General features: G+C 38.8%; 1 protein-coding gene across 1 annotated transcript; it reads left to right on the forward strand.

Annotated features, from left to right (window-relative positions):
- The first annotated feature begins 696 nt into the window (after positions 1-696).
- On the forward strand, positions 697-19700 carry ccdc50 (coiled-coil domain containing 50). Its single transcript, XM_023339686.1, has 12 exons — positions 697-1005; positions 6231-6293; positions 8646-8775; positions 11148-11238; positions 11646-11751; positions 14436-15308; positions 15899-16047; positions 16236-16283; positions 16573-16710; positions 17343-17425; positions 17525-17634; positions 17835-19700. Exons 1-12 carry the CDS (start codon positions 951-953, stop codon positions 17852-17854), a joined length of 1866 nt encoding a protein of 621 aa, XP_023195454.1. The 5' UTR covers positions 697-950; the 3' UTR covers positions 17855-19700.
- Positions 19701-19993: the final 293 nt, after the last annotated feature.

Raw genomic sequence — 19993 nt, forward strand, 5'->3', positions numbered from 1 at the left:
TATTTGAGTTTTATTTGAGACTTTTATTATTTGGTTGAAATTCCTGGCTGCTCTGTGATTATTTACACATGTAAATAAAGGAACAAAAATGCTAGACACAGATACAAACTTACAGTTAATGTTAAAGTGAGTATTCTTGTTTTATTACCATTGCTATAATGCTATTTTTTATCTGCTGAGCCTGTCTGGCCATTTGGAGGTCAAGTGACTACAGTAAAGAGTTGATTTTGTCATGAAAGTACTTACAAGCTTTATACACTACCTACTGTAAGTATAGATTTTCACTTGGAAAATCTTGTAATTAAATAATGCTATTTGAATTATTTTACTTCTTTAAAATACCAGAACTGAGCTGTATATTTTGCTTTGTCTGAATCCATCATTTAAAAATATTTAATAAAACGTGATTCAGTTATTCAGTTCTTGAATAGCCTGTTTTTTTTTTTTTTACCACGTGTGTTTTCACTCTAATTTGAGCAATTTCTTGGGTGGCTACTTCTTACTTTCACTTGAATAAAAATATGTTGACGTAGGAAAATACCATACATGCAAGTTTTTGCATGTCTAAGCTTGTGTAAATGTGGTGGCAGAAGAAAGGACTTGTCCAGAGATTCATGCAAGAACCGCACTACTGGAAGCTCGAAGCTTTTACTTTGAAATCTCTACTCCGGAAGTGCAGTAGCTCTTGTTGGCTTGGTGGTCAGGGTGTCGGAAGCGTCCACGGTCAGACACGGAGGGAGGGACGCTCGGCGGAAATCTGACACGCCAGCTCTTCAGCAGCGACGTATCGGCGGAGGGTGGTGACCGAAACTAATCAAAACAGCAGTCCACCACCTGGACCATCAATCCGGGATTTACGAGCAAAGGCGATCAATCACCGGACTGCCGTTAACCTTCGAAAGTCAGCGGGGTTTTTTTTTTTTTTTTTTTGACTTCTTACCGGTGACGACATGGCTGAATGTAACGTTAGCATCGACCAGAAAAAACTACCTGGAGTGAAAGAGGGTAATGTCAATAACACGTTTCTCAAATGAATGCGAAACTAGCCAGCGGGTGGATGACACTGTCTGAGAAATAACGTTGAACCAGTAAATGAGGGTGTTTGGTTTCAAATGCTTTAGCAGTGATGGGAGATAACGGATGCTAGCATACTAAGCAGCATTGACTACACTAGACTCGCATATAGACACCGTAATCCTTAGCCAAATCTGCAGGTGTCGTAGATTTTTTTTTTTTTATTCCGTTGAATCCTCCTGTCAGGATAACTGAACGAAACATTTATTATTGTGTCCGCGTTTTCTCTGTCATTGGGCTAAAGTAAAATTTCTTAAATGTGAATATGAATGTGGCTCTGTAATTCTGTAATAGTGGCGTTTCTTTGGTCAGCTGACTCGAGGCTGATCACATGGAGTTGTTGCCTGGTTATTTAGGTATGTTGCTCAGCCAGAGCTCTGAAGACGAGCTCAATTATGACACATATGACTAACCCTGTTGTGTTTTGGCTGTGAGCTTTTGTCTTTACTCTGATATGCTTAAATCATCTGTCAAACATAACAAACAGGCGCGAAACGACGTCCTTCTATTGTTACTGATACCAGCTGCCTGAAGGGGTTTTTAAGTAGAAATGAATCACCAATGGGTGTGTGTTGTGCTTAAACGACCCATGCGTGTCAGTGTGAAGCAGCTGCTCAGCACCATGCTTGTTATTCTGGTCAGAGGGAGAAGAAACCTGCGTTTCCACTGCTCAGTCATGTCTGCAGAGGCAAATATGCAGCGAGCAGTCGGAGAAGTTGTGAATCAGGCCTGAGATTTTTTCACAACCTTGATTAAGGTTCAGTAACCTTTGCTAAAAATAGCACAATATTATCAAACTACCATTAAAATGTCATATACACCAGTTACCCAAGTGTTTTTTTTTTAATTTATAAAACAGAAAAGCAAATTATTCTTACTGCTGCTGAAATTATGTGACATGCTGGTTTATACAATTGTATTGATATGTATAATGTTTATTGTTACTTTTGGTACATCTTTCGCTTCAACATGACTTATGTGTTTTTAAGGCTTGGAAATATTCCCATAAAGCTGTAGTCAACTAACTTCATCCAGCTGACTGGAAGTGCACAGCAACATGTTTGAGAAAGACAAGGCTGCTCTACTGTATGCTTCACAAAGCTGGATGAAATTCTGGCCATTAGCTTTATACGGTGTCACAATTACATTATTTTAAGCCATAGAAATGGTGGGAAGGAAAATATTTTTTTGAAAAACCAAGCATAGCTCTAATAACGGTAACCAGCCTATGACTATCTTATATTCCCTTACATGGTGTTAAAAAGAGACTTTTTAAGAAGGTGCCCACTTAACCTAATCAGGAGTTGAGTTTGTTTATCTATTGCTCTGTATACAATGCTCCTCTAATTTCCAACCATATGTGTTTAAATCGACCTTAACCTCAGCTGTAAACTTCAATACTTCTGTCCCTCTTAGATGGGTGTTGTAAACACTGTTTGCCAAAGCGTTGCTCTTTGCAGCTGTCCTACAAACTCTAATTTAGTCTTAAAACTGCAGTTAAGGTAAGAACAAATGAGCAACAAAACATTTAGGGTTCTTTGGTTAAGAGGATTAAGCATATGGTCATGTCTTTGTTCTGTTAATCAAATTCCAGACTGGCAGGAAACAGTGTGGGGACTTATGGAGTTCATGGCCTTCTCTTGTCATCGTTTAGCCATTTACTACATCTGATTCTCGCCTGATATTTTTTGCTGCAGAGCAGTCCTTACTAAAGAGAGAGATGCAGAGTCGAGAGCAACTTCCAGTAGCATGACACTATTGCTAAATGTTGCATTGGCGAACGGTGATGTTTAGTTTTTCCAGCAGAGGCAGAGGAAATTAACTTCAGCTCGGATCAACAATTAGTTGCAGTTTTAATCCCCCGGCTTTGCTCTCCTACGCAGGAAACTTTCTGCATTTGAAGACAAATTTGTCCCAAACCTTAAAATAAATTGAGGAAAGAAAATCTGGTGGGCTCATTTCAGAATGTTTCAGATGGATGTGAGGGACTGCTAGGTGTTTTCTATGTGGAAAGCACCCATTCTACATACAGAATTGTTTCCTGGAGGATTGTTCAAACCACACTAGTACCTTAAGTAGTTATACTAAAACTAGATATGTAAATACTGCTGTAGGTTTGCATTCAGTGGAAAATGATCAGTGATTGTCACATTAGATTCTATCACTGTGGTGCTTGTGCAGAAATTATACAGAGCAATTTAAAATAGTAAAACATCTAGATTTTGTGTAATTTTGTGTATTTTTATTTGTTGTTTAGTGATACATGGAGCTGTGCAACAGTTTTTGGTTTCTTAATCAGCTGCTCTGTAAAATAGCTGTTTGTCCTTTTTGGCTTTTTCCTAGCATGAAGAAAAGAGGCAGAATTATATTTAACTAATATGTTGAGATCCTCTTTTGGTCTAAGTGCAAATGGTAGTTCCTGTTTTATGGTTTCATTTCTTCTTCAGACAACATGATGGCCCTATTTATAAGACTGAGAAACATAGTTTGGCTTTGCATCTCTGTTCAGATATAAAACATCCGAAAAAAACTTTAGATGCACTAATCAATCGATCAGAAATCAGAATGACCGAGTTTCCTCTTGGTGACGCGTGCTTGCTAAACTACGGAGCCCTCTAGGGGACATGGGGATTTTTTTTTCTTTTGCGTTCCCTCGCAAACCTTTTGCGTTCCCTCGCAAAACCTTTTGCGTTCCCTCGCAAAACTTTTGTGTTCCCTCGCAAAAGTTTTGCGTTACCTCGCAATACTGTACTGGTCAATTATGCAGCATAATTGAATACTGTAAGCCTTTCCTACGGTGGGCGCCGTACTTTATGCTTTAATATAAGGTTATGTGAGGTATTTCCATGAATTTTAGTATCTTTTTGTGAAATATCTGAAGTTTTATATCTTTCCTTAGGATAGAAAGGCACCACAAACCTACGATATAAACAGAAACTTTCCGTAAGTAGGAAAGAAATAAAAACACATTATAATTTGGACTATTTCTGAGTTATTATCGCGGGTAATAAATCATCTGACAGTTTTGATTGTGTCTCTGTTGTGTTCTGAATGGTTTAAAGAGCTGCTTTCAGTGCCGCTCCATCTTAGCCTTAACAGACATAAACATGCAGTAATAAATCGATTTTCAATCAGTGTTTTGCACCAAGCAGTTTTTACTGTTAACAAGTTTTTATTATTAAAAACACGACAAACTAATGATGGTAAAGGGCCGCACTGGGTTAACTCATGGAATCTCATCTGTCTGTGTATCAATCAACTCCAAACCTTTTCTTTGTTCTGTCACAATTATCGATTTATTCCATTTTGATGATCAGGCTCCAAACTTTGCAAGGACTGACCACCCCGCTCACCGCTTCCTAATACACACAAAGCCAGTATCCTTCCCATTCATACCTGGTGACGTCACTCCCACGTAGACACACCTAAGTGTCAAAGCCGCTGCTCCTGTCATATCAATAATTACTTATTTCATTCATATGGCTCTTACAGAGCCTCAGTGAAAACGTGTTTATTATTATTAACTGTTTGGTGCAAAACACTGATTGAAAATCGATTCATTTATTACTGCATGTTTATGTCTGTTAAGGCTAAGATGGAGCGGCACTGAAAGCAGCTCTTTAAACCATTCAGACTACGAACACAACAGAGACACAATCAAAACTGTAAGATGATTTATTACCCGCGATAATAACTCAGAAATAGTCCAAATTATAATGCATTTTTATTTCTTTCCTACTTACGGAAGGTTTCTGTTTATATCGTAGGTTTGTGGTGCCTTTCTATCCTAAAGAAAGATATAAAACTTCAGATATTTCACAAAAAGATATTAAAATTCATGGAAATACCTCACATAACCTTATATTAAAGCATAAAGTACGGCGCCCACCGTAGGAAAGGCTTGCAGTATTTAATTATGCTGCATAACTGACCAGTACAGTATTGCTAGGTAACGCAAAACATTTGCGAGGGAACGCAAAAGGTTTTGCGAGGGAACGCAAAAGGTTTTGCGAGGGAACGCAAAAGGTTTTGCGAGGTAACGCAAAAGGTTTGCGAGGGAACGCAAAAGAAAAAAAAATCCCCATGTCCCCTAGAGGGCTCCGTACTAAACAGCAGATTAATACTTAAATTCATTAAAGGCATCAAAACTAAAAAAAAAAAAAAAACCTTAGTTTTATTAAAACATCAACTATGAGCAAGTGTAATTAAGAAAATAAGTTTTGATGCATTAACTGTTAAAAATATATCTTCATTATTTGTTACACTCAAACTCTTTTCCTCAATCAAGAAACTGACAGCAGATCTTTTCTTTTGCATATTATAGTCTTTAAGAAATGCAGAATCAGCAGGTCACATGAAGAAGAAAATAGGAAATCGGTATTTCCAGGAAAACCTCTTCTGTTCTTCTCTGTTTATTCTTTAATATTTAAAGCTGAATCAGTCACCTGTCCCAGATGCCAACCCATTCTTAGTCTTTGCAGTTCTGGCTGCCTGAATCAGATTTTTCTTGTTAGCAAATTGTTTAGTTCAGTTCAGAAATGTTTTATTTATCCCAAAGGAGAATTCAGTTAAATTGTGACCTTAACTCGTATCATGTTTCTTCAAAGTTCTGTTGTGAATGGTGATCTTGTGGGCAGGAAGGATCTCCTGTAGCAGTCTGTCTCACAATGACTCTGAAAAGGTTACTAAACAAAAACTGTTGCTGTATACAACAACAGCTAACAGCTCAGTTTCTGGGCAGCTGAGATTATATCATGTCCCAGCTGACACAATGAGTTGACAAGCAATGCTAATCCACCTCACTCTTTAAATCTCTCTGTCTCTAGGTTTAGAAAGCCAGGTCTAAGATATTTTTTGTCTAAAAATGTATCGATTCCAAATTATTCATAAATTGTGTTCTTACCAAGCTATCCAGACCATATTGAAATTTTTTTTACGTGTCTCGTATAAAAATCAGCAAACTAAATGAACTGTTTGTTGTTAGCAAATGAACGGGATGTCACTGTAAAGATGTGAAAAACGTCATTGAGATTTAGCTTGTGTGACTCATAGTCTTAATGTTATATCATTCAGTTATTAAAATTATAAATTATATTTTAAGTACTGAATTGGATTTTAATATATTGTGTTTTTTTCTGCTTTTCTTCCCTGCTCAGTCTGCAAAGATTTTGCTGTGCTGGAAGACCACTCCCTGGCCTACAACCTCCAAGAACAAGAAAGTAAGAAAGCACAGTTCAGACATGCTTTGTTTCTGTCTCTGAATCCTCATATGCTGAGCTCATAAGACTCCTAACTACTGCCTATTTCAACTAAATGTGTCTTTAGTAGAAATGGACAATATCATGTTATCATTTGGGTTTTTGCTTTTAGTCACAAAACATGATTGAACAGTTACTTTGCTGTTTTATAACACAGCTGCATGCTGCACTCATGTAATTGGGCTTGTGAAGCAGTCCATTTGGTAATTTGTGTGTGTTATTTTTAGTGCAACATTTAGGTTTTATGAGGCTCTGACTGTATGCTGTGGTGGACCCATTGCTAAGCGTGTTGAAAATGTCTTTTTGTTGTTTTTTTTATACTAGCAATAAGTTTCTCCAAATATTGGAATAAGAATGTAAGTTTATTTGGCTGATTATCAATCTGCATTAAAAAGAAAACATAAAAAAATACCTGTAGAGTTTTTTCAAATGCTGATTTTTAAAAAGAAAATTTGAATTTTTTTTTATTATGCTGTATTCTTCATCTCTTTGAAATAAAACATAAAAGCGTCTTTTGAAGTGTGGCATCTCCAATGCCCACCATGCTCCATGATGTCGCCCCATTTGGAGAATAAATTTAAAGTGAATCTGCAGCGTCAGTGGATGAATCGCCCATTAAACCAACATAAAATCAGCTTCCCCTGCACAGTTAACCGAGTAGATGGTGCAGAGTGCTGGCAGATGCTTTGGAGCCTTATCTTATTTGTAGGACAAAGGTGGTCTGGTTTGAATCTGCCATATTGTAATGTCTGGGTGTGTCTGTTAGTCCTCATACGACCCATTAGCTCAGTTTGTGGGACTTTTATTACATAATATGGGAACAAAAAGCTGCATGTTATTTTGAAGGATTTGTTGTCCGGCTGCTGATTTTTTGTTTTTAATCTTATTTAGATAAATTACATCATGTATTTCTCTAGAAGTTGCTATTTTATCTTGATGTTTGTTGGTTTGATCTGCCTCCTCTTGAGTTTGGCTGAAAGGCTTTTCCTGTCGAGATGGACAGACAAATCTAAATTCCCTAATCAGTCTAGATTTAAAGAACGTCTTCACATATTCTTTGGCATCACTTATTTGTTGATTTTATAAAGGTCACACGTCATTGCTCAGATTAGGTTTTTTTTTAAAACATGTTGTTCATTTCTGTTTACATAGTGAAAAACTGTACATGCTAAACAATGGGCTTTTTTATCCATGTCATCAATATGACACTTGAAATCACTATAACAAAGTTAATTATGTACTAAGCCGACCAGATGTGGCCTAACTAAACTCTGAGCCTGCGTTGGAGATAATCACTTTGTATTTCCTATCCATGATGATCGCCAGCTATACATCATTGTGCCATTACTGATCTTTTCATTTCACCTTTGACCCTGAAGAAGACAACTGGCTAATGTCACATTCTAGTCCACTTAATGTACAAAGATAACTTTTTTAAACAGATGGTTGTCACAAAAACGTTCATCAAATTCTATTCAGCATCTGGTTTTATTTTCATTTCAAATGTTGCGCATAAACTTAAGCATCCCGTTGTCAGATGGAATATAATTTTCGCATAGCTCCGTCAGCGTTTGAAATTTGTTCTCTTCACTAAAGAGAACAAATTCCAAATCTCAGATGAGTTATCTTTTCAAACTAAAGTTTGTGTTTTCATTCCTCCTCCCTTCAAAAGATGAATCGATGGCAGACAAAACGACGTATAAACCTCACTCCTGTCTGTCTGTTAATGTCATAGGTTGTGACATCAACTATCCCCTAAACAGTTTCCATAAGGGTTCAAGTAATCAAAACCTCTCAAAGAAAAATCAATGTTAACCCTTTGACCCTTCATCACTTTGGCACAGCCATGACTCAGTTTCCTCTTTCGATCCCAGCTGCGTAGAACAAAAACTTATAGTAGCTTCTCTCTGTTAAGTCGCCAAATATGATTGGTCCTTTTCGCTCAAAGCTGGCAGCAGATCAATAACTGGGTGAAACGGAGCCGAGCGAGTGACTGATGCTCTCCATGCCTGCAAAGTGCAGCGAGTGCGTCAGCAAAGCAGGATTTATCATCTGGTACGGCCACGGTGTGCCATCGTGTAACCTTGGATAGACGCCTCAGCTGCAACCTTCATTTCTCAATGAATCGAGTTGTGCTTTTTTTTTTCATTACGAGACCCAAACGTGTCTGCTGCCCCAAACGTTTATCTTGTCTTCTGTAGACGGTCTTCACAACCCAAAGGCTCGTCGGATAGGAAAACATAAAGAAGCATGTCTTCACTTTGTGTGTACGCAGTTCCTTTCAGAGCAGTGCTTGTCTTTTTGTGTCTGCAGTTGAAAGTCACTTGGCTTCCAACGTCCATAAGAGCCGCCTGGTGCAGAAGGACCTGCAGGTGGCCAAGAAGCTGCAGGAGGAGGAGGACGAGATGGCCAAGATTCAGAACCAGAAACAGAACAGTGACATGTGGGTATTTTAGATACGCCCACACTGGTTAAACAAAACGCCTTTAAATTACAGCAGCTGCAGCTGCAAAAGCAATTTTTTTTTACCCTGTGAGCATTTTGAAGTTTGTAGCTCACCCTTCTTATTTTGGCAATGAATGTCCCATTCCTGAATAGCATTTATAAGGTGATACAAGGGAAAACTTTGCATATTTGTTTATAAAAATGTGCCTTAGACAGATATTACTGCATAATGAAATCATTAACACCAATATTTTTTTTTTACATCTTTGCCACACAAAAGTTAATTTTATCTCATAGTTGGTGGTAGTGGGTTTTTTTTGTCACATTTGTACTTCCTTATCAGCAAAACCAAACACACGCACATGCACCCCCACAATCTGCCTTATGCTTTGTCAGAATCTTAAACATTTTTCTTAGACACTGATGGTGTTCATAAAAACACAAATAGTGAGGCAAATAGAGAATTACCACAGATGTTACAACCCAATGCATTCTGGAATTGACTGGGTGGGGCCATCTGTCAGTCTGTTAAACAGTTAAAGAGAGAAACATTGACAGACAAATAATAGAAAGAAAATGCTAGAGAAAGAGGCTTTGACCTGTGGTCATGATAAATGTAGACTTTAAAGCAAATTGGATCTGTATGCACTTTTGGACAACGAGTGATCCCAACCCGCTCTTGCATTGTTTACAGTTTTGTTCTCTCTGTTGATGTTTTTGCTTTTGCCTGCAAACACAGAAGATGCATCAAATGCAGCTCTTTGTTGTTTAGGGTGTGTTTGCAAGTTTCACACATAGGATCTTTAAACCAGCCCTTTAAAGAACACTATTTTCATTGGTTTGCCTCATTTCAAATGTAGTTTTGTCTTTGAAACTCTGGAAACGTTTAGGTCACATGCAGACATTGTCATTGCATTCTGTAACTCGAGGTTGTTGAGCCTACTGCTAACTAGCTGCTAAAATACCTTTGCTAGCTAGTTAGCTGCTCTGTGTCTATAGTTGTCGAGTGTAAATTTACTGTCAGTTTGCTAAATGACATTCATCTTTGCCACACGCTCACTTCTGTCACATTCTGTACAAAAAAGCTAAAATATACAGAAGTAGTTTGGTACATTTATGCTGCAGTACAGATCTTAAATGTCATTCATTATAGTCTTAAATTTGAGTTAGCAAAATTCTGATTGAAGTGAAGTCAAGGATATCAGCTCAACACTACATTTTTGTCGGATCTTTAGTTCTTTGGGTAATGCTAGGATTACTTTTTACCTGAGCCACTTCAGCTTCAACTAGGTTGTAAAATGTATCACTGGGCTCTCAAACTCAACATTAAATGTTGGTTTAGTAGCGAAAACCTGGCTCTCATCTGTGGTCACTGTGGCTACATCAGATTAATGATAAAACAGGACATAATCTTGCCTTAAATCTAACCTAAATCTGTTTACTAGTGTGCATTGATTAGAAATGCCAGATTTTGAGTTCAGTTCCACAGTCTTTAGTAGTAAGAAGTCAATCAAATCTGTGATAACGTCTGCTGGACGAGTTTCGAAACGTAATTTGAAATTCTTTCCGGAAAGTTTCAATTTGTACAATCATGGTGGCACTGCTGACTCGGTTGATGTCAGTGTATGAAGTTCTGTTTCAAACATGCATGGACTGTTCCAGTAGAGAGAGGACTGATCCTCCATCGTGTTTACTGCCACATCAAGCACTCCCACTCACAGACCTCCAAGCAGGCATTCACAGACTAATGCCAAAAACAGACACCTGGTACTTTAAATTAAGATGCCACTAATATTTTTTTACCCTCCTGTTTATCGAGCTCAACTCGTTCTGTGCTGTTAACACTCACATTGCTTACAGGTGCAGCGCAGGGTAGAAAATCTGTGGTGTCTGCCCTTTAGTGGACTGTGACAGCTTTCTAGTCAGATGGTGTTGCCTACATGTTTGCAGAGGAGCGAGCCAAGGCAGCCTTTTGAGATCAACATCACAGAGAAGCTCCTGCCAAAAAACTCCTCCAACATCTCTGGTTATTCTCCAGATTACACTTTACACCCAAGGATTGCTTTGAAGTATTTTATTAATAATATTCAGAAGTATTTCAATGCTTATTAGCTGAATAATTATAGAAATCCTTAATCCTCAGATGTCAAAGCATTTATCAGGAAAAAAATTAAGACACACACACAAATTCTTTACTGTATTTTATGGATGGATTATACGTATCTGAATAAAACCAAAAAATCAAAAATGTTTACTGATGTTCACTTGAAATATTTGAAGTGACCACAGCCACCTTGCTAGTATCCTAACCTTTCTCTTTCTTGTTTGATTCCATCTTGTTTTGGCTCACCAACTCTTTGGGATTCCCAGCGAGCGACAGGACGTGGAGATTGCACATGAGATTCAGGAAGAACTGGTCCGACAGGCGGAGCAGCAGCGACAGCAGGAAGAGAAGGATGCAGTAAGAAACACAAACTCTCACAGACGATGTTTAATACGTGCAAAGGCTACAGTCATCGGCACGGTTGCTCCGGGTTTAATTCCCTGGCTTGGGCCATTTGCAGCATGACTTCCCTCTCTTTCTTCACCCTTTTTCCTGTCATCTTACTGTTTACTAAAAGAAAATCTTTAAATACACTTTCATAAACAACTGGCATAAATTGTTCAAACCTAATCGATTCATCCATTGTCCATGAAACTGTGTGTAAATCTGAATGACTATCAACAACACTGTTCCTCATTTTGATACTTGTAAAATATGGAATGATGATTTGCTTACCCCATAACACATTGTTTCAGATCAAACACATTTGTTACAGATGATCCAGTTTTATGTTCACTTTGGTCTGTTTTGTTTGTTTTTTGCAGGCCATCGCTCGAAAGCTGCATGAGAAGGAGATGATGAAAGAGGAAAGGAGGAGACAGAAACAGATGGAAGCAAAATATGAGGAGGATTACTTTGAGGATCACGGAGGTGGGGAGCACACCACAGCTCATGTTGATGTTTTGCTGTTTCCTTTTGATGCCTGTATGAGCTCATGTGGGACTACAGGGGTAAAGATGGTTTTTTTTTTCCTTCAAGACGACCGTTTCCTTCCAACGCTGAAAACGCGAGAGGATTTGCCTTTGATTCATTGGGGTCCTTGTGATTGCTGCCGCTGACTAGAGGGAAAGATCTAGAATTAGACCCGGGGGAGAACAGAGTGCAGCTGCTGATGTAAAGGGATTTTTAGTGGGCTTGAATTACAGCTTTAATGTGCTTTGTCTAATTATAAATGAGCAGAAGTGTTAGTGATTAAGGAATGTATTATAAGAACACCCCATGAATCCTTAAGTGATTTTTACACCTCAGAAACATAAGTTTTAGCGTTTAGCCACACTTCTGATATGTTGGCAAGCATCTTTGTGTCGCACATTGTTTTTCATTCTCATCCCACTCCTGCCTGTGCTGTAGTGCCATATTATTTTGACTGCATAAAAAGGCATTTTCTTTTCTGCGCTTTGTAAATTTCACCCCATGCTGACGAATTTTAATGAACATCATTTCCAGTTTTCTAAATGAAGATTTCTTTGTAGAAAATATCTCATTCCATTTTAAGCATGCAGCATCGAGGTCTGAGCACAGCCTTGAAGTTTTTCGATTGAGGGTGTGAATTTGGGTGTGGTTTCTTTCTTTTCCCTCCTTCGGAGTCTTCTCATCTGGCTGAATGTAGCAGGTCAAATAGACTCTGACATTCCCCCCCAAAACATTGAGATTTTTTTTATGGGAAGATGTAAAAAGAACATTTTTATCTCAATGGTTACCAGATAGTTTCGTCTCTCTTTTATTAAAAAGTGTGTTGATCCTCAGGTTTTCTCAGCTGGCGGATTGACTCTCACTTCTCAAAAAGGTGGCTTCTGAGTGCTTGTGGCTTTATGTAGACAAAGACACTGGCCTCTTTGTTGACATAAACAGGACTGGGCAAGTGTCTGCAGCCGTCGGGCCTTTCTGCCCCCCTCTATCAATGTTGTCTGAATCCATCGTGTTGCCTGAGCTCCTTGCGCCGGTTGCAGCCGCTCTTACTTGCTCTCATAATAATTTTTGTGGCAGCAGCGCTATGTTTGCCGTCCAGCCCTGTAAGTTACGTCACTGCTCGCATTGTGAACTCCCTGCTGGGTTTGTGTGTTCACATAGCAGGTTAAGTGTGATCTTGCTGGAGGCTGTGGTTGCTCTTTTGTTTACTCTGTATCTCAACCAATGTGGGAAAGACGTCAGCAAGCAACTTGCAGGTTACAGGATTGTAACTTTGCTTAAATGTGTTGGTATGTGAACCATTTTTGACTGTAGTGGTGCTCTGCATGTTAGATTTCCATCAGAAATATGCAACTTGTGTCACAGTTGAATATTTCAGCTCTTTACTTATTGATACCAGGCAATGATAAATGAGTGTAATTCTGCAGATGGCAGTAGGACCACAGGTCGCTCGATTTTTTAAAAATTATTTATTTATTTTTTTCACATTCTGTCTGTTATACTACCATGACATAGTGACAGTTTTAACAAATATGTAAAAAAAAAAATCATTTTATTAAATAAAAGTTACGTACTGCAGCTTTAAGCTTAAGTGAACTTGAGATACAGAGATGGAAAATGATCAAACACACACAAATGAGTCCACTTCTGAATGACTCAAACAAAATTAAGGTTTTGGAGTGGCCTAGTTAAAGTTCAAACTTAAATCTAATTGAGATGTTTTTTACGGATGAATTAAAACAATTCTGGTAAGAAGAGTGAGTCGATATTCTTAATAGTGATGTAAAACATTCATTGCCAGGTGCTGCAGATGCATGAAGGCAGGCAGAGGATTACTTTTTCACATAGGCTAAGGTTCATTTTCTCTCAAAACTGTACCTCATATTAGCACTCGTGCGAAACCAGTTGATTCTTATCGGGCTTCTCACAGGAAATGAGGTCTCTTTACTGTATTTGCTAATCTCAGTGACCTACAGACCAGCTAGTTTCCGGTACGGAGGTCTCCGCCTGACACTGGATTTTAAACACACCTCATCCATGCTCCGTTTTCCTCAGCCGAACAGAAAAGAATAAAATTTAAAACTTGTCTTGTCACCTTGGAGCAGGCACCAGTTATTTCTGTTCCTCCCTCTTCTTTTTTTTTCTTTTACACAGCTAAGTCGATTTGATTTGAGCAGGCTGTCAGATAACAGGAATTCCTTTGCAATGACTCTCATCTGAGCTTTGTTCATTTCCACTTGCTTTGTCTGTCACATGCTAACAGCCAGCAGACTGGTTTTCATTGAGGTGTTTTCCCAGCTCTGATCGGTGTTGTCCTGAACGTTTGTTGTTGCAATAATTCCAGATTTCTTATAGCATGAACAGGAAATGAGCTGCACAGTATTGTGAAAGCATTATTTAAATATGTAACTAATGTTTTTATTTTCTTGAATAACACACACTAACTTCGAAACACAAAGCAAACAGTTCTGGGCATTTTGGGAGCGTCTAACACCTACGTCCATGGCATTCTCTCTGTGCCTTGACCATCCCTCTCCTCACAGGTGCTGCGTTTACCTGCATGCTTAACAGCAGTCTTGGCTCATAGCATCCTGTTTGTTGTTGTTTTTTCCTCACTATTCTTCCCCCACCTCGTCCTTCATCAGAGCCAAGATCTGCCGATGTGGACAAACGAACCCGTCAGACGTCTAGATCTCCAGACCTACATGATTCATACTCTCCTTCGCGCTCAAACAGAAAACACTCTCCAGATTATTATTCTGCTGAGGCTAAAAGGAGCCGGCACCCAAAGCAAGACTCTGCAGCACTTCGTGGTCACTCCAGATACCCAGAGCACTACATGGAGGCAGAGCGAGGCCGCAGCAAGCACGCAGACCCGTGTCCAGAGCACCTACTGCCCTCTAGAGGCAAGCATGGGGACAGCTACCCAGAGTTTGAGCCTTCATACACTGGCAGAGCCAGGGAGCAGGGGCAAATGGAAGATGGAGTGATGAGAAGGAAGGAAAAACCAGCCAGACCGCCGCCTCCACATACTACTGTAGAAAGAGACAAGGACAGGGAGAAAGACAGGCAAAGACATGATAGGGACAGGGACTATAAAACGGAGAGACACATAGAGGAGTATACAAGAGGAAGGGAGCAGGATGCCAGGCAGAGAAGAGAACGGGAAAAATCCAGAGATAGAATACCAAGCGATGACGGACCGAGAGACGGAGACAGACACAGACAAAAGGACAGACAACAAACCAGGAGCAGGGACCGAGCACTTGATCTGGACTTTTTGGAGTCAGAATACATCAGGGACAGGCCAAGAGACAAGAGGGGCTCCTGGGAGGAGGAAGAGGATGATGGTGGGAGGAAGGCCAGGAGCCGGCAGCTCATCCACTCCAGCCCAGTAGAAGTGTTTGACGTGTTAACAAACAGCGAGGCTCGAGGAGGAACCAGGGAGATCCGGGACCTCCTGCAGGTTGAGTCTCCTGGAACAGAGCGCAGTCACAGCCAGCCCAGCAGAGAGACAGGTACCACCAGTCCCCTCTGGGCGCTGTCGGGTGTTTGTGTGGTTGCTGCCCTTGCTTTCCGCTGTGAAAATTTTCGGTGGTGGGTTGATCTAACGGACAAATCACTAGTGGCTCTGATGGTTTAGATGTTTCTCTCTGCTTCCATGTTCTGGGATTTTCTCTTTCTGCCATTGTTTCCTGGTTTGTGATGTTGAGTCTGGGTGTTCTTCATGTTCTGCAGGTTTCATGAACTGGAACGGTTTGGCATTAACAACGAGCTTCAGGGCTGCTCAGCTGGTTGTAATATTAACCAAATTAGGAGAAACTACTAAACAAAACATGATGATTCACACCAGTAAAGATACACTGCAGCCCTTTGAAACATGCCACATGACAACATATGAATAGCTTCTGACCAATTAGATATTTTGCAATCGGTTAATAAGAAAACACATTTTCATAATTAGATAAACCTCTCTCTCTATAATCAAAAGAAGCATATCCAATCGTTCTTCCTTGATTGTGCAGAAACAAGCAGTAGTATTCTCACCGGTTCTTGGTTTCCCAGTGTTCTGGCATAGACCAACCATTTCATGGGGTTGCTCCTACAGGCCATGTTGACAAAGGAAGTGGCTCAGTTATCCCAGAAACCGAGTATGGATTGACTGAAGCCACAAAGGGGTTGACGAACCTTGACCTTCGGGAGCAAGAGCTGAAGGACATGGAGGTCGCCAGAAGACTTCAGGAGGAGGAACTCAAGGTGAGAACACTTTGAAATGTCTTGTTGCTTAAATGCACGCTACAAATAAACTTGCCTTGCCACAAACTGCAGGCACACCCTGTAATTGTTTTCCCTTTCAGTGTTAAGTCTGGTATGCTTTTTTCTCTTTTTTTTCCACCTCATTTATTTTTATTTTAATTCAAGTTTTTAAATGTTTCTTCTTTCAGCGAATGAGCAATATGAAGGAGCGTGCAGCTCAGGTGGCAAAAGACGAGGCAAGTTTTAATAAAGTCTTGTTTTACATCTTTTTGGTGTATTTTTTTGTTTTTGTCCTTAGTTCAGAGAGTTTGCCTGTTCACAGGCAAACCTGAGTTTTAAATTGATGCTTAAGCCATTGATTATTTAAAGACAAATATTTCAGTAGTTAAAGTCCTGCTATGGTAATTGGTCTCCTCATTTTCAGATTGTTTAATGAGAACAGTATTTCAACTGAGTGCACATGAAATCCTATTGGACATGGATCCTTGTCGTTCTTTTGCTATCTTTGTTTTGTCGATCTGACAGGAAATTGCTCGATCCTTGATGGAAAAGGAGAAGAAGGAGTACAGAAAAAACCGAGAACGTGAGAAAGAGAAGGAACGAGAGAGGATGGCCATGGAGAAGATGGCCGTGGAGAGGAAACGACCAGAGGGAAACTACAAGGTAACTCCCAATGGCCACATGATCCACTTCTGTTTAGTTGTACAGTGCTGCTGCACAACACAAGGGACTTTAATTCAATTCAGTTAATTTTATTTATAAATTACCAATTCACAACAAATGTTGTTGCAAGGCACTTTACATAAAAATAGTTTCAATTTAATCATACATTCATTCTAATTAATCCTAGTCATTGAACAGTACTCAGTGTTTTATTAAATATTCAAAGTAGTTTAAAAAGTTTGTGTTTATGGAAACCCAGCAGAGTCATTGACTTGTAGCATTGGACGATCAAGTAGCGACAATCACTTGTTGGCTTGACGATAAAAAAGAAATGATGTTTCCGTTTTCTGTTGTATAGGTCAAACTCCATTGAACCACTGCAACCAATTATTTATTTTCTTACCAACTTATTAACTAATATTTTTTAAATTTTTACTGCCTGAATTAAAATGACTTGTATTTGTGCCTTGTTTACATTTATTTACAGACTTATTTGTTTACATGTATAACTGACTTTTTAATTATGCTATTTATTTGACTTACCTAGCGGATTGTTGTATTGTTGTTTTGTTAATGTAATTTTTTACAGCTAAATTATTCATTTATTGACTTATTTATTTATCCGCTCACAGCCAAGTTCAGAGGAAGCTGCGTGGCCCAGATCGAGAGATGAGTATGAATATCACAGACAGAGAAACAACAACAGACCTGTCCGGTACAAGGCCCATTCAACAACCAGTAGTTTTACTCCAGTAAATCAGTAAATCAGATTCTGTTTGTGCACCAGATGACTGATGTGTCTCTGTTGTCTCAGGCCTCCTCAGCCTCGCACTCCTGATTATGAGAATGTTAGCTCGGTCTACGTCTACTCGGACCACCATGCTGCCTCTCGCCCTCCACAAAGACCTGAAGCAACTTATAGAGGTACTTCATAGTATTCTTAAAAGATCAGAAATTTTCACATGGAAAATTTTTGTGATTGGTCAGTGAGTCATTTTTTTATTTTTATTATATTTTTTCAAAATTATTGGATGCTTGGATCAGCAATAGAAACAAAATACACAGAGATAAGAGACCTGATGAACCAATACAAAGCATCCTAATAAATATCTGTTGTTTTTCAGGTGCCTATCAGAAGCGGTGACTCGAGATCTGTACCTTAAAATGACTGTACCTTATCCAAACATGCTGTCAACCATCCATCTTTTTCTTTGTGTAGTCTTTTCCTTTTTTAAAATATTTATCTTTTTTGACCATTCACCAAAAACGTTGATACAATCTTTGTGTTTAGACTTGGAATTTTTTTGTGTTCTTTTTTTTTTTTTTTTTTTTGGAGCAGTGTTGGAACAACATTTTTATTGTATATTTTTTTTTGTATTTTCTATTTGTTAATAATGACGTTAGCACTAGCCAAAGGAGCAGTTTAGCCACAAAAATCTCCCATGATTCTGAGGTGTTTAAAGGATCTGGCTTTTCACTTGCTCTGGTCATTGCGTGCTCACGTTTGTTTTACTCTGGATTGTGCCATCATCGTCATCATCATAATCATCATCATCAAGGCTTTATGCCTCTTCTAGGTGGACGTACTGGAGCCGTGTAGTTTCTTCATGTTGGACATGTCAGTCTGCTCCAGCTGCTACAGTGTCTTGTATATCAACATGGCAGCTGCTTTTTACATATGTGCTGTTCAATAGACAGACTCTCTCTATGTGCCACTCAGCCCGTGACTTTTAGGGGGTTTATTCTCTTGCTCTTATTTTAGAAGAATTAAAACAGGCCTTTAACACGGTGCTGTTAGCTCTGGCTCTGTTTTTGTTTTATTTTGTTACAACGAGCTCAGTAACAATCCATTAAATGGCTTCTGGCCGTTCTTTCCTGCTTTTCAGAGGCATTGTTTATCCTCTGTACCTTCAAACTGAACGTAGTATGACTGTAAATGAATCACTGTTTCTCTGTGCATGCTTACTGAGACTGTACATGCATTTCAGCTGTATATTAAATAATCCGGCTCTTACTTAATGATCAGAAAGGGCTAAAGCCACAAAAAGCCAATAATGTTCTCTGTGAATAAACAAAATATCTACTTGTTCATATCCTCTGTATAAAAGGACTTTTCTGCCACTTTTTCATATCTCCAGTCTGAAACTGAGATGCATGTACGTTGCTTGTCTGTCGAAGCTGAAATTGTGCTTACTGCACAGAGGTGGTATGTTTGGTTTTCTTTTAATCCTGATGTGCTGTCAGTATGTGAAATGATTGTGTAAAATTCTAGATTACTTTTGATTTTGTGCTGTACCAGTTATATATGTTCACAAAGGGACCTTTCTATTTATTTTTATACAAAATGTTGACTTTCCTGCCATTGTTTTCTCATGCTCAAGCTTTTTCTGATGTCACTTCCAGGTTTTTGTCTTTAATTCAAAGGCAGACATCCCTTCCTGTACGGAATCAAGATAACAGACAATTACACAGCACAAGTTCATCTTAATGAAGAGAAGTCCTGCTGAAAGATAGATTTATTATTTTCTGTTTTTTTTGTTTTGTTTTTTTTTAGTAAAGGAACAGAAAATGAAGAGCACATTTATTCTTTTAAGTTTAGGGAAATTAATATAATGGCAATTTTTTTTGAATACTCAGTGCTGCTTCTGAACTCCCATGTTGTCATAAATGTTGCTGAAATAGAAAACTAGCTTCCAAAACGAGTTTTCCTGCTGCAGGCAGAAATGTGGCAGTTTATTAAAACCCAAGTATGAGCCGTTTGCGTTGCTGGAGACAAACATGAAGATGTTGAATTGAACTTTGTGCTAACTGTTGACTGAATGAGATGTGTGCCATATGTTATTACTTTTCAGGGACTTAAAATGGTTGAGAAATTGTAAAGCTGTAGCAGATCCATTTCCTTTATAAATGGGACTTCTAATGTATTATTTGAAGAGAGCGCCACCTTGTGGGCGCCTCAGTGATTGGGGATTAAAAAGTGATTTAACTGATCAGTTTTGAGTTCTTGTGTTTATTGATCATAAGAACCCCAAGATTATAAATCTTTGCTGTATTAAAGGTATGAAATATGTCAATATTATCTGATTACTATTAACTTGAAGGACTTGAGATAAGATCTAAATATTCAACAAATGTTTAAAATCGTTTAAATTATTTTAAGTTCAGACATACCATTTTAATTTACAATACTTGCTAAAGGTCTTAACTTTTCACTGTATGCTGTCAGTCAATGGATTTGAGATGTTTGTGTTTTTCGACCAGCAGTTATCACAGTTCTCACAAT

The sequence above is a fragment of the Xiphophorus maculatus genome, chromosome 9 (genome assembly GCF_002775205.1).
Source record: "Xiphophorus maculatus strain JP 163 A chromosome 9, X_maculatus-5.0-male, whole genome shotgun sequence".
NCBI lineage: Eukaryota > Metazoa > Chordata > Actinopteri > Cyprinodontiformes > Poeciliidae > Xiphophorus > Xiphophorus maculatus.